At 45.2% G+C, this 15,544-nt stretch overlaps 1 protein-coding gene across 1 annotated transcript in view; it reads left to right on the forward strand.

Annotated features, from left to right (window-relative positions):
- Positions 1 to 6,207: 6,207 nt before the first annotated feature.
- The window catches only part of LOC121287049 (rho GTPase-activating protein 39-like), a 172,163-nt gene continuing 162,826 nt past the window's right edge, over positions 6,208 to 15,544 (forward strand). The window contains exon 1 of the mRNA XM_041204501.1: positions 6,208 to 6,335. Coding sequence (XP_041060435.1) covers positions 6,325 to 6,335 — 11 coding nt within the window. The 5' untranslated portion in view covers positions 6,208 to 6,324. The remainder of the gene's footprint in view (positions 6,336 to 15,544) is intronic.

Consider the following 15,544-nt stretch of genomic DNA (forward strand, 5'->3'; position numbering starts at 1 on the left):
TTTCCTTGGTTGTCTGCCTCTGTGCTGACCCAATTCAGTGCATGAATATCCGACCCGATGTTGGACTCTCTCCAATCAGGTTTCCGCCCCAGCTTCAGGAACAAAACAAAGGGCAGAATTTTCCATTTTGGAGACCAAGTGTGGTGGCGGGTGGGTTTCGCAGCGCGTACCCTGCTGCTCGGAATGGCGGGCATCCGCGCCCAATTCTGCGCTTGGAAGCTCATTAATTATGCATGAATGAGTATCTCTCTGAATCACCTGGCGGGCCTGGAGCTGATTCATCTGCCCACCGTTGACTGGCGGGGTCGAAGATCCGGGCGCCATATTTAAACATTACCCAAACACATACGTCTCACTATCTCCAGCCCACCTGTCTTCAGGACACTGTTAGAGATGTCTATAAACCAAAAGAAGAAGGCAGCACTGTGCTTCACCCACCAGGCCCTCGAGGCCTTGATCAGAGGAGTGTGGGCTCACAGGGATATCCTGTATCCCAGGGACAGCATCAGGAAGCACACCAGCCTCACCTCGCCCGTCTGAAAAGCATCACAAAGGAGGTCAGCATGACATCCAATGCAGGAAGAGGATAAATGATCTCATCCGCTCCACTAGGGTTAGTCATCCTTCAGCTCCCTCCAATATCAAACTCTCATCATGGCATCCTGTAATCAAAGGGCCAATCTCTTCAGGGATCTCACACAACCATTAGCAGGGGATACATCACCACTGATTGTCTCACGGAAACTTTCAATTACCACCATCCCATCTATCATGCTGCTCACACTCCACCCTCAGCCCCTTCTGGGGAGGGCTCACCACACACAGGGGGCATGTATCTTTCCCAAACTCTGCTCCATCCCTTCTCATCACATTCCTTTCTTTTGTCTTCATCCAGGGCAAGCTTTCCCACAATATAAGGGAAAGAGAGCAAACTGGGTGGGGGGGGGCGTTGGGGGGGGGCACAGCCCGGAATTCGAGGAGGCTGCAGACTGGGGAGGACAGGGATTGCTCCTGTGGGGAAGGGGAGATTGGAATGTCTCAGCAACCTTGTATGGATCACACTTCCATCAATTCATCACATCATGACAACCACAGTGGGTGACATGCAGTCTTATATTCCTCTTGCTCATCAACTGAAACTCTATTCTCTATCTTATAGGAACTAGCAGGCCGAGGCCCACAAGGCAGCCCATCATAAATCCCAGCCCCCAGACCACATCCGAAGAGAAAGATAAGGAAGAACCACCACAGTGCTCACCCACATCCTCTAGCTCGGAAACACATCTCGATGGGATATAGTTCTAGATTAGGCTTGGGCTCACCCACTGGGAAACACCTCACTGAAATGTCCCCGCAGCAGTCGGAAGTAGGGACAGCCAAGGTCTCTGTCGCTTGGAGGGCTGCTGGAGATCAGTCACCCTCTCAATCCGAGTCAGATGATGAGTTTCTGTGAGAGGCTGCCAGTTCAATACTGGATATGCAACAACGGGTGACGGAACATCAGGCAGAGATTCGGCAGTCACTCAGTAGACTAGAGCGAAGGATAGAGGAGTCCGTATGCATTCTGTTTGATGTCATGGCGCGACATGCTAGAGCCTCAAGGTCAACATGGGAAGGCTGGCGACCGCCATGGACACCTTGATCCAGCAAGTTTTACTAGATTTGCACGGCCTGGACTCCTTGGCCACCACCCTGGTGGGCATCATCAAGATGTAGGTGACAGGGGAAACAGGCACCTTGACCTTCCTCCAGGTGAGCCATCCTCTCAAGGAGTCAGGGCAAGGCCCTCTGGCACCCTCGGGGAGGATGATCGTCAGGCAGACACCAAGGTGGCCTCCTCTAAGGACTCTCCAAGTGTGTCCAGCCGCTCAACAGCCCCCTCTGCCTGTGACCCCATCCACTCCAGCTGTTCAGGCTGAGGAGGATGTACCTGCCCCTGAGCACAAGACCCTTATCAGGCCAAGGTCCTCCAGGCCTCAAGCCACCAGAGGATGTCCACCATGATCATCGTGGACATCAGGCCGTAGCAGTCAGCAGGCTGCCTCCACCTTTGCTGCACCCAGGCTTAGTGGCAGAGTTAGGAAAATTAAGAAATGTTGATTTCACTTTTGGGTCACGGTGTGCTGCCACTGAAAAAACATTGAACTTTTGTAATTACATTTGATGTTTCTGTGAATGACCTGGTCAGCTGAAAACTTTCTGATTATGTACATTTGAATCTTCTTATTTCAAGGTTTATCCATCCTCCCACTCGGTGATAATCTCCCTCTGTGAGGTTCACATTCATGAAATGTCAACCTCACTGAAGATAGTCTCCACATTCTTGTGTGATGTCAGGGAGATGTGTTGAAATCTTTACTAGAAGTGTATGATTTATGTGCTGCTAACCCTTCTTCCTCATGGAAGACCATTGTGTGAGGGCAGCTCAGCAGCTTTGAGGGATTAGCGGCAATTGTGTCTCCTCTTTTTGTTGTGGCAAAAGACAACACATGGACGGCAGGAGAAGATCCCTAACCATGTCTTCATCTCACTGGCTGCTGTAGTTTTATAATTAAGTGGCAATGGCTGCTTCTAGTCAGTTTTCTCATTGTCCTCATTGTTCAGTGGACTCTCACATCCCAGAGCAAGCACATACACAGGACATTGCAGACCTTTGCAGAGATCATGGCCTGGTGAATCATAAGGCCAGAAGGTGCAAGTGTGAATGCTGGATTCGTTCTCAATGCGAATGGTTGTACATCCCTTGAGATGAAAGGGAATGGCATTGAGGGCCTGGAGAACTTCACTTTACTCCTTCTGGAATCCAGCCACAATTAAAGTGTCACTGGCCTGTCTCCCACGTCTTGCTTCCTCTGTGGTGTTGTTGCGTTCAAACCAACCCTCATCACACTCTTGAGATTCCTGGGCCTCCTGCCCTCCATCCTCCGAAGAGCTCTCATCCTCCTCCATTTCACCCTCTGGCAAGGGATCACCTCTTTGCAGTGCCACATTGTGAAGGGCGCAACACACAGTGATGATGTGTGAAACTCTATTGGGGGTGTACTGTAGTGCACCACCTGAACAGTCCAAACATCTGAAGTGCATCTTTAGAATCCCAATGCTCTGCTGTATTAGGGAGCGTGTGCAGCTGTGAGCAGCATTGTACCTCTCCTCGGAACGACTCTGAGGGTGACACACCAATGTCATCAGCCAGTGTTTAAATGGGTAGCCCTTATCCCCAAGCAGCAATCCCTGCAGACATTCAGGCTCTTCAAAAACCTCAGACAACTGGGATTGACTCAGAATGTATGAATCATGGCAACTCCCAGGGCTGCACAAACGTGCATCATGTTATCCGGCGATCACACACCAATTGTACATTGATGGAATGGTAGCCTTTGGGGTTTATAAACTTTAGGGGCTGCTGCCATGGAACCCTTAAAGCCACAATGATACAGTTGATTGCGTCCTGCACCCTTGGGAAGCCTGGATGGCTGCAAAGCCTGAATCTCACAGCCTGGCTATCGTATTCCAGAGCAAACCTCACATAGTGATGTCCCTTCCTGTAAAGGGCACCTGTGACTTTATGTATCTATGTGTTGTGGACTGCGAGATGCTGCAGAGGTCCCCTTTTGATCCCTGGAATGACCCACAGGCAAAGAAATTGAGCACTGCGGTCACCTTTAAAGCCACTGGCAAGGGATATCCTCCAACTCCACGGGACATCAGGTCTTCACAAAGAATGTGGCAGATGTGATCTACCAGAGCTTGGGACAAGCGCAGACAATGCCCAGTACTGTTTCTCACTCATTTGTAAAAAGAAGAGTCTTCTTTGGTATACCCTTGGTCTGGTGATTCGTCTCCATTGTGTGGGTCTCTCCTCCTAATCTCTTGTTCTTGCTCTGGTTCCCTTTGACCTTGGACATCAGGGGGAGCCTTGAGGTGGGGCAGCATTCAGTGTTGCTTCTTCCTCCTTCGCCTCCTCCATTGCATTAGAACCCTCAAAAAGGCAGCATTGGGCCCTGGATCCATTTGTGCTTTTATTTTGCGTGTATCCCCTCCTATTCATACCTGCGGTATCTCTTTCACCCCCTTTTTTGTTAGCATTTCAGTTACCCTTGTCGGGCCCCACCTTTCCATCCTTCAGTCTACCCTCTGCCTTCCATCATTTTTTCTCCTCCTCCACGACCTTGCAAAGCCTTCCTGCCCCTTTGCTTTCCATCATGCCTTCTTCCCCCGACAACATCTTGGAAAGTCTTCCTTCTCCATTTCCCTGTGAACTCACCCTTCCCCACCCCACCACCTCCCCAACCCCTTCCCCGGTTGTTATGCTGGTTTCTGAATGTCCTTGTGGCAATGGAGGCACCCATCGGGAGGAGACCAATCCTCCAGCCCCAGCAGTGTGGCGTTCCACTAGCATCGCAATGACACTGCTGCAGCACTATGGAAGATCAGCTATTTGTGTTGCACTCACCTCAAAGTTGCGAGCCAAATGAAGTCTGACGTGTGCACACCACCCTTTTTCAAATGAGATTCAGACTGACGTGATTTCCCACTGGCGTGATACAGGATTGGAAGGGGGCACATGATTCTGGTGAGAAGCTAATTTAATGAGCATTCATAAGTTGATAATGAATGTAAATTGATTCACACCACTATTCAGTGGGATATCCAACCCACCATTAATCCACCATTGGAAGAATCGCAAACTATTTTAATGCCATTGGGTTTCCAACTTTTTGCCTGCCACTGGATTCCCTTCTCCCAGCTGCCACAGGTCAGATGGGAGAATTCCACCCAAAGTCACAAATGACATCCCATGTGACAATGACAAAGGTAAACTATTTTTACTCATCCTTCTTGACCTGTCTGCAACCTGATGTTGACCACTCTATCCTCTTCCAATCTCTATCCAATGCCATCTAGCTTGGTGGGACTCTCTCACCTGGAACTATTATCTATCCAGTCACAGCCAAAGAATCACCTATGATGACATCTCTTCCTGCTCCTGCACTGTTACCTCTGGTGTCCCCCATTGATCTGACCTTGGCCCCCTCCTATTTCTGATCTACAGGCTGCTGCTCAGTGACGTCATCTGAAATAGAATGTTATCATTTGTTGCAAGGGGAATTGAATATAAGAGTAGGGAGGTTATGCTTGAGTTATACAGGACATAGGCGAGGCCACACCTGAAGTACTGTGTACAGTATTGGTCTCCTTATTTAAGGAAATATGTAAATGTGTTGGATGCAGTTCAGGGAACGTTTACTGGATTAGTACTTGGAATGGGTGGGTTTTCTTATGAGGAGAGGCTGGACAGGCTAGGCTTGTATCTGCTGGAGTTTAGAAGGGTAAGAGGTGATTTGATTGAAACGTTTGAGATCTTGAGGGGACTTGACAAGTTGGAAGTGGAAAGGACGTTTTTTCTTGTGGGAGAATCTAGAACTAGGGATCAAAAACAAAAACAGAATTAACTGGAAAAACTCAGCAGGTCTGGCAGCATCGGCGGAGAAGAAAAGAGTTGACGTTTCAAGTCCTCATGACTCCAAAGGTTTCTGTTTTGGATTTCCAGCATCCCCAGTTTTTTGTTTTTATCTTTTAGAACTAGGGATCATTGTTTAAAAATAAGGGGTCACCCAAGATAGAGATGAGGAAATTTTTTTTCTCAGAGGGTTGTGAGACTTTGGAATCTTGCTCAAAATGTGGTTGAGGCATATCTTTGAATATCTTTAAGATAGATTCTTGATTAGCAAGGGGGTGAAAGGTTATGGGGGCAGTCAGAAATGTGGAGTTGAGATTAAAATTAGATCAGCCATGATCTTATTTGAATGGCAGAGCAGGCCCAAATGGCCTCCTCCTGATCCTAATTTGTGTGTGGGTATCTCTGACAATGCAGCAGCACTCAGTACTGCACTGGAAAGTCAGCCTTATCTTTTGCGTTCAAGCCCTCGAGGTGGCACTCGACTGGAATCCTGAACCCTGTGATTCAAAGGCGATAATGCTGCCAACTGAGCCACGGCTGACACTTGGCCGAAGGGGGGAAAAGTTACTGGCTCTTTGCGAATATCTTTTCGTCGACCTGTTGCAGAATGCTCGCTCGCCCTGATTTAAGAAGTGCTGAGTCTTCCCTACCGGCAGAGGGGAGCAGTTGTTGGTTTAATCCTTTGCCATTGCTGGATCTCTGGCAGTTTGCTCTTTGTGTCTCTTCCATTCCTTTGAGTGTTATTCCCCCTGTAGAGCGGCAGGATCAGATTTCACATCCGCGACACTATTCAGAGGCTGGGGTGGAGGTTTTTCGCTCAGCACTGCCAGCAACACACGTCTTGTACTCGATATGTAACAAAAATGGCTGAGAGGTAAGAGATCCTACTTTAAAATTTCTCATTTTGCATTATTTTAAGAAGAACTTTTAACCTATTATAAGTTTGGAAGTTGGAAAACTATCTGCAAAACTTGATTGGAAAAATGTGTTTTGCTCTAAGGTATTTTTTTTCAGTTGGGTTTTTAAATAAAAGCAATCTCCCTATAACGAAAACTTGGGATTTGTTTCAGTTTGTCCTAAGCGGCAAAGTCGATGTTCTTGGATTTAGGGTAGACAGGGGTTATGTGAATATTGTGCGGAGTTGATTTATTTTTTCCTTCCCATTACCTTTGATACGTTTTAAAACTCCGATGGCTTATATCAGTGACAGTGTTGAGTGATATTCCTGTTTGGTTTTTATTTTGGAATGAAATTGTTCCAAATGTATCCAGTCGGTCCCGGGAGTTGCAAATTTTTCTGTTATACTTTTCTTTTGTTGCACTGTTAGCGACAGGAGCCTTTCCTTTCCTCAACCCTCGTTTCCCTCCGCAATCTGTGACTTTTACACACACAATTGTTAAACCTCATGCAGCCTGAATCATTTTCGATTAAGATCTGCTCAAAAGTCGCAGTCGATCGTTTGTTTGCAAGCAGGATGTTTATCCTTTTGAAGAAGAGCGTTTTCTAATTAAGATTAAAAGCATTCTTTCCCTCTTGTCTTTCCGCTCTCCTTTGGGGAAGGGGTTGGGGGGGGGGGGGGGGGGGGGAGGTGGATTTTGATTGACTTTTTAAAAATATATATCAGGAGATTTGCCTGTAATCCGTTTCCAAACACTAGGAAGTTGTAATCTGATTGTTTTTGTTCTCAAACCTGCTGCTTTATCAATAGTCAATTCCAATAGCTGCAGTTTTAGTGTGGACGGCTGATTGACAAGGGAGCGAGAGAGAAAAAATCAAGCTGCTGAAAAAATTTTGATCGAATAAAAATTGTTGAAATACGTTGCCGCTTGGTTATAGAAACTCGCCTGCTATGAGTAATTTATACCTGATTCATACCTGGTGATGACTACTGTTTATACATAGTGAGTACTGTTATTACTGCGGGGAAAAAAAGTTCACTAATATTGCGTGTGCACAAACCTGCTGTAACCTGCTTGAAATGTGACATGGTAAATGTATTGTCAGTATGGTACAAAATCAGTAGAGACCAGATCTCAGGTCCAATTCCTGGTCTCTGCTGTGTTCGCTGATTTTAACTGGGTTTGTGATTAAACGTGACACAATTGACTGCAGTGCTCCCAGGATAAAGAGAATAGGTCCCCCCGGCCCCCTTCTGCAGATTACCATCAAATAATCCTTGCCAGGAAGATTTTGCATATGTATGGTCTCCGAGAGTGAGGGTGGGATCAAGCTCATTGGTGATGCTTCACGTGGATGAATAGCTTGGCAATGCTTATTGGTTTGATTGGTATTGAAAGAATGGCTGAATAAACAAAGTACTGGGGTGGTGTGCAACAGATAATGGTGGAACCTAGCATGACTCAGAGTCAGCAGGGAGGGGAAAATGGAACTGTGGTCGAGGGAGAATTTTCCCTGAATCTCCAAGGTAGCTTGTACACGAGATAACGTGTACGCAATACGTGAGCCCAAGTTAGAGGATTTCTTCTGAAGCTAACCCATCAATTTTAAGAACAAAATGTTGTCTGAGGTTCAGTTTTAATGACAATGGCAGATGTAAATAATGTGCTGATCACTCACTGTAGGAAAACACCCAGGGATGAGCCACTTGCTAGGTATGTTGGGAGATTACAGGTGAATTTTCATTGCTCCCCCAGTCGACAGGAATACGAAAGGTTGCAGTTCTTCATGGGATTTCCCTACGTTACCAGTGGCTGGAATGTTCTACATCCCAACGGGAAGCTTACAGATAGCAATGCATTGAAACTGTGTTCTGAAAGTTGGGAATGTTTGGAAACATTACTGGCCTTTAACATAGAAACACGTCCTGGTAGATGGGGGAGAGGGAGATTTAGGAGGAAAGAAAATGCTTTGTGTAATTTAACATAAGGAATATCTCAGCCTCGATCTGCTTATTACCACCATCCCCTCCCCCAGGGTTACTAATTGTCACTGGAGGGAGAGGGGAAGAAACTGGGTGTGGATTTACATGATCACAGTCATACTTAATTGCAGGGCCTGAATGTATTTGGCAGACACTAAAAGAAAGGACGGTCATTTATTTGCGTGTGTGTTTGTTTCAATGTTAGACATGAACATGTCTCATCCTGATTGTGACGTTTTAGGCTGAAATGTGAACAGAGAAGTCATTCCACCTTTCTGTTAGTTATTTTGTCGATATTTGTGAAAACCAGTTGAATCTGGCTCTGTTCTTAAATTGCTGCTAACCCTTCATTGGAACTTCATTTTTGGCCACATGCATGAGCCGCACCCCCCTCCCCCATGCATAATTAAAGATTGAATTAAGGGAAAACTGGTTACATTGGAGCTACCAATCTCAAAATGGAATCTTATAATACTGAAGGAGGCTATTGGGACCATTGTATTTTGGAGAGCTCTGTTTTTATACAGTAATTACAGCACAAAAGGAGGCCATTCGGCTGATTGAGTCAGTTCCAGACTCAATTGGTACATAAATGTGCTGACAGCGTAGGCAGCAGCAGTTTGGAAAGGGATTGAGCCATTGTGATATCAAACCAACTTCTGAATGCTCTGAAGGAGGCTAATTTAATTACAGTAAGCTCTGGTTGGGTGAGGGTCTTGGGCTACTCTCCTCTTAAGCCAGATTGAACAACATGAGGAAACCATTTTTTAGGCAATGAGTTGTGATTTGGAATGGCACTGCCTGAAAGGATGGTAGAAGCAGATTCAATAATAACTTCCAAAAGAGAAATGAGATACAGTACTTGAAGTTAAAAAAAATAATTGTGGGAATATAAGTGAAGAGCAGAAGTGGGGCTAATTGATAGCTCTTTCAAAGAGGTGGCAAAAACATGATGGGCCAAATTACCTCTTCTTGTGTTATGTTATTCTGTGATTCTCATCAGTTTTGGCTTAAGACCCAACCCCAGAGTTAGGATGTCAGTGGTATTGCTATGAAGTAGAAACTTCAAAATTGTCAATATAAGCTGTGACTCAGTGGGTACCCCTGTCCAGTCTTGAGTCAACAGGTTGTGGGTCCATGTTTCACTCAAAAACTTGAGCACAGAATCTGGGCTGATACTCCAACGGAATACTGAGGGAGGGCTGCAATGTCAGAGGTACTGTCTTTTGATGAGGCATGAAACTTCCTCTCAAGTATATACAAAAAATCCTGTGGCACTATCTTGAATAAAAGCTGGGGAGTTCTGTCCTATATCCCGGCCAATATTTACCCCTCTGCCAACATCACTAAACCAGATTATCTGTGCAGTGGCACCTTGCATTGTGCAGGATGGGCTACTGTGTTTACTAAATTACAACAGGACTACACTTCAAAAGTACCTAGTCAGCATCCTTCCATCTACAAAAGATGATGCTCACGCAGTAAACAATCCATTTCAGATGGGGTGTTTTATAAGATGCACCTTTGCTGAAGTCTGAAGAGGTTAATCCTTGAGAGCCAGCTTCTGCACAAATGCTGCACATGAAGTTTCCAAATGTTGCTGTGGGCTGTTGTTTTTGGCATTGACGCCCATTACCAAGCCGCTGTAGCCTCTGGTCATTGTGGTAGTGCACACCAGCCCAAAGGAGGTCTCACCATTTCTTTTCCAGTCATCAGCTACTGACTCCAAGATGCGGAACTTTAAGTGTCTAACTGATCATCTGGCTCTGGCTAACTCACCATACAGAAAGTCCTTGGGTGTGTGACCATTTTCCATCCCGTGGACGTGGCGGAGTCAATAAAGCCACCTCTGAGTGCTAAAAATACCTACAACCTGTTATATAGCTGACAACAGAGGAAGATAGTGAGACCTGTGTGCTGGCATGCATCACCACGATGAGCAGAGGCTACAGTGGCTTGGCAAAGGTGCCATCACTGGAAACAACAACCCACAGTGGCACTTGGAAGCTTCATCTGCAGCACTTGTGGCAGAACTTGCCTATCAATGATTGGCCTCTTCAGCCATCAGCGTAAAGTGCTTTGTGACATCCTGAGGTTGTGAAAGATGCTATACAAATGTAAGTTTTTATGTTCTTCATAGACTAAAGGGGTCCACTGTTGAGTTTGAATTTCAGGTTATTCTGCTGATATTTTAAATTAAATCAGCTCCCACTTATTGAGAATCTTGGTGATGAACAAACTGATTTCCTGTGATTTGAACTAAGCAATCACCAAAGTAAAAAACATGCCCAAAGAGACCAGATCTTGGTCTGGGCTGAGTTAGTTGATTGTAGCAATTGGTTACACCCTACCAGGCTACAGAGAAAGAGATAAAAATAATATGACTGGATTTCTGCTTTTGAAATCATATGAATTTTATAGCACAGAGGGAAATTATTAAGCCCATTGTACCAATGTAAAAACTCTGTAAAAACTAACCCCTTAGTCCCGCTCCCCATCTCCTTTTGATTTTTTCTTATTCCATTTCTACTTCTTTTCAAATTTTGTTTCCACCACGATTTCTGCTGGGCTTTCCATGTCCAAATAACCCCTTATCTTAATGAATTAACATTAATTCTTCACTTTATGCCTTCAAGTTATTCAGTTACGGTATTTTCTGTATTTACTATATCAAAAAATTTCAGCCATTTTAAACATACCTGTGTCAGCTTTTTGTTTAACCTTCTTAGTTGCAGCGGAAAAGGGCCCTATTTCCCATGTCTATTCTCGCCTTAGTGAATCACTTCTGTTCTGTACTCCCTTGCCTTGACTCCTGAAACTGGGCACAATATTCTTAACTATGACCTAATCAATGAAAAAAGAGCCACTTGCATTTGTATCACACTTTACAGGGCATCCCAAAATATTTTAGTCAATGAATTATTTTTGAAATGCAGTCACTGGTGAGTTTTGGTCCCCTTCATTAAGGAAGGATATACTCGACATAGGGGGAGCGTAGCGGAGGTTCACCAGACTAATTCCTGAGATGATGGGATTGTTCCAGTGGGGAAAGATTGAGAAGACCGGGCCTGTATTTTGTAGAGTTTAGAAGAATGAGAGTTGAGCTCATTTCAAATTACAAAATTCCTAAGGGGCTAGCCAGAGTAGATGCAGAAAGGATGTTTCCCCTAGTTGGAGGGGTCTAGAACCAGGGGACAGCCTCAGAATAAGGGGAAAACCATTTAGGACTGAGTTGAGGAGGAATTTCTTCACTCAGGATGGTGAATCTTTGGAATTCTCCATTCCAGAGGGCTGTGGAAGCTCAGTTGTTGATTATGTTCATGACAGAGGTTGATAAATTTCTAGATACTAATAAGATCAATGGATATGGGGATAATGCAGAAAAATGGCATTGAGGTGGATGATCAGCCATGATCCAGTTAAATGACAGAGCAGGCTTGAGGGGCTGAATGGCCTACTCCTATGTTCCTATGAAGTGTGCAGACGTGGCAGCCAATTTGTGCATAGCCAGGTCTTAAATTCATTTGTTTGTGTGCACTCTCCTTGAAGACAGGTCTTTGACTTTTTATCTGATGCTTCATCCTGAGCTGTTTTTCTTGGCAGTTTTTGTCAGTAGTGGCTTGCTTGCCATTGCCTTCCACCCCAGGGAGCAGGGCAAGGAGGCAGGTCACACATCTACCTCAGCCGGAACAGAATCAAATTTGTGCTGCTGACGTTATTCACAACCATTCGCTAACCAACTGAACTAACTGGCCTCTTAATGAATGAATTACATGGTTTTTTTTAGGGTTAATTATTGGTGATGTCACTGGGAAATCTCCCTTGCTTTTTGAACAGTGTGATGGGACCTTGTATTTCAACCGAAATGTGCAGCTGTGACCTCGGATTAATGTCCCAGCTGAAAGACGGCACCTCCACTGATGTAGCAGTCTCTCAGCACATGATCATCTTGCCCCTATTTATAGCGAACGACCCTTGCTGGAATGGTTCAGAATAGAATTTGATTCAGCTGTGAATGCTGGGCTCCCCGACACGCTATCAGGTAGCTGTTGAACGCTTATTGTTCAGGTACACACACGTAGGGAATAGTCAGTTGGCTGTGGTGTCAATGGACTGCTGTTGCCCAACAAACCATTAAGGCACGAGCGCCTTTATTAAGGAACCTCATAGTGAGATTTATTTGGGCAAAATAAAATCAATGAATTGATTTTACTCCTGTGGTTGGTGCAAGTCATTATCAGATTGGAAGTAAAATATAATCTGCTTAGCAATATGAAATAACCATTCAAATTTTCTAGCTATTGGCAGCTCACCTCCCAAAAGTAGAGCCCCAGTAAAAATTAAGATATTTCTGGATTCCAGCAGTGCAACTGACAGTGGACATGTACTTAGTTCTCTCTTGCTCTGATGTAAGCGCGTTGACACTCATTCACGTGTGTTGGGAGTCAGATTTAGTAGTTTTTCTCCGAGTTAATATCTCGTACAGAGGGACTTTTGCACTGTTGGAAGTGCCATCTTTTGCAAAAGATCTGAAAAACCAAAGCCCAGGCCCCCCTCCTGGGTGGACATAAAAGATCCCTTGATACCATTTTGAAGATGAGCTGGGGAGTTATCCCCAGTGTGCCTGCTCAATATTTATCCATCAACCAACATCCCACAAACAGAATATCTGGTGATTATCTATTGCTGTTTGTGGGATCTTGCAGTGCATAAATTGGCAGCCAGTTATCCTACATGACAACAGTAAATACGTGACAAGAAAAAGTATTACATTGGATGTGAAGGGCTTTGGAAAGAAACCAGGAATGGTGGTGCTCTGAAAACAGCGCAACATTGTACCTGTTGAGGGCGGTGGGAGAAAAGTTTGGTGAATAAAATTTTCCTTTGGGTTATGAACTTCTCAGATCAAAACCAGAAAGTAAATATAGAATAATGGATACCTGCAAGTGAGTTAGAAGTATGTTGCCAAATGGAGGGTTTCAGGTGACAGTTTTATATAGTAAGAGGATAGATCACGCAATTCACAAATGTCATCTGAACCCTAAGCTAAAGTTACAGCCTGTAGATGTTAAACATGTAAATGTACTTGCTGCATGTGAACATTTGTGCTTTCATCCAAAATTGGTCTGCCTCTCTTGATGATCCTAGGGGTTAATGTACAGTTTGCTGGTGCTAATGAAAGGCTGATTCTGTGCTTTTAAAAAATTATTTCTTTGGGATTTGGCTGTCACTGGCCAAGGCTCTGCTGGCCTTCTGCAACAGCAACGGGCTCAGCATTAGGAATACCTTTGTCAAACATGAGGACATCCACAAAAAGAACATGGATGGATGTCTCTAGATGGTATAAACCTGAATAAGATTGACGATATCTGCATCAGCAGCAGATGGAAGACAAGATGTCTGGGTGTGTCAAGATGCTGATGAAGGATCACCACCACCTTGTGTCAGGCAAGATCCACCTGAAGTTGAAGAGGCAACAACTATGAAGCCATACAGGCCATTTGCAACGGAGAAACTGAAGGAAGAGGACATGTTGGACAGTTTCCGGCTGGCCTTGTCCAACAGATTCAGATCACTCATGAAGTCAGGCAACTTTTGAGGAACATTTGGAAATCTTCAAAAGAGGGATTAGAGAGTGAAGAAGTCACTTTTTCTTGGAGGAGAGGAACAAACAGAGACTGATGGATCACTGACCCAACATTGAAAAAAACTGGCAGAGAGCAAGAGGGACCAGGAAAAAAGCATTGAACAAAGATGGGAAGATGACGAGAAGTACAGAAGACTGGACAATGCAGTAAAGAAGAGTTGCAGCAGAGATAAACGAGGATGGATAGAGTTAAGGAGGCACAAGGAGCAGCAAATCGGAACGACTCCCAAGATGTACAGGACTGTATGGGCACTGACTACAAGAAGCAGCACCACTGTATCAATCAAGGGCAATGACGGCAGGATGTTCTTGATGGATGAGGAGCAGGAGGCAAGGTGGGTGGAACACTTTGGGGAGATCTTCAACCAGCTCAGCCCCAGCTCCATGTTTGAGTTTGACAGCACTGCACCGAAATTGCCAGTCAGAGGTCTAAAGGGCCATCAAGAGCCTGATGAACAACAAAGCACCTGGGATCAAAGAGGTAACCAGCAGAGCTATTGAAAAATGGCATGGACACTAATGACAGAGCTTACAGACCTGTTCAACAAGATCTGGACTGTGGTAGATGTCTCAGATGATTGGAGTTGAGGAGTAATTGTCAAGCTGCCAAAGAAAGGGAAACTCGGCGACTGCAACAACTGGAGGGGTATAACACAGCTGTCAGTACTCAGCAAGATCTTTAGCGTGGTACTTAACAGATTGGAAGGGAAGTAGAAGTAAACAGTACCCCTTGCGAAGAACAGGCAGGTTTCCACTGATCATGCAGCGAGCAAAGCTTAACGCTCAGGAACTTCATAGAGCGGACACAGGAGCCATTTGTTAGCAACTTCATTGATTTCAAGAAGGCTTTTGATAGCATCCATCAACAGTCATTCTGGTACATCACAAGACGGTACGGTACCTTCAAAGCCTTTTACTGCGACTTCAGCTGCTGCATCAAGACCAGCATGGGCATCACAGACTCTTCCAACATCATCACAGGAGTACGGTAAGGCTGCATTCTCTCCCCTTTCCTCTTGGTTATTGATTTCATCATGAGGAAGGTGATGGTGGGTGCAGACTTTGGAATCCCATGGCAACACCACTGGTTGATGGGCCTGGATTTTGCAGACAACATTATCTTGCTGGCTGAAGAATTGTCTGTGCTCCAAGGCATGACCATCAGTCTTGAGTGTAGCAGAGCCAAGGTTGGTCGACACATCAGCTGCAAGGAGACCAAGACAGTAATGGCTGGATGGCAATAAGGCCCTCCCATCACCGGGCAACAGAACATTGAGGATGTTGAGCACTTCCCCTACCTTGGAAGCAACATCCCCAGGGAGGGCAATGCAGAGATTGACATCCACACAAGAATCGGCAAAGAGTATCAGGCGGCTCAACATGGTGTGTGCATCTGATACCATCAACACACTAGTACCAACAGCAAGACATGTAGAGTGACAGCTTCATGGCCATGAAGCTACAACTCTACATGTCTTGCTGTTGGTACTACTGTGGAAAAAGAAGGAAACGGCAAAGGTGCCATGTAAGTTGGACATCTTTCACCAGTGTTGCC

This window comes from Carcharodon carcharias, chromosome 14 (genome assembly GCF_017639515.1).
Source record: "Carcharodon carcharias isolate sCarCar2 chromosome 14, sCarCar2.pri, whole genome shotgun sequence".
Lineage (NCBI taxonomy): Eukaryota > Metazoa > Chordata > Chondrichthyes > Lamniformes > Lamnidae > Carcharodon > Carcharodon carcharias.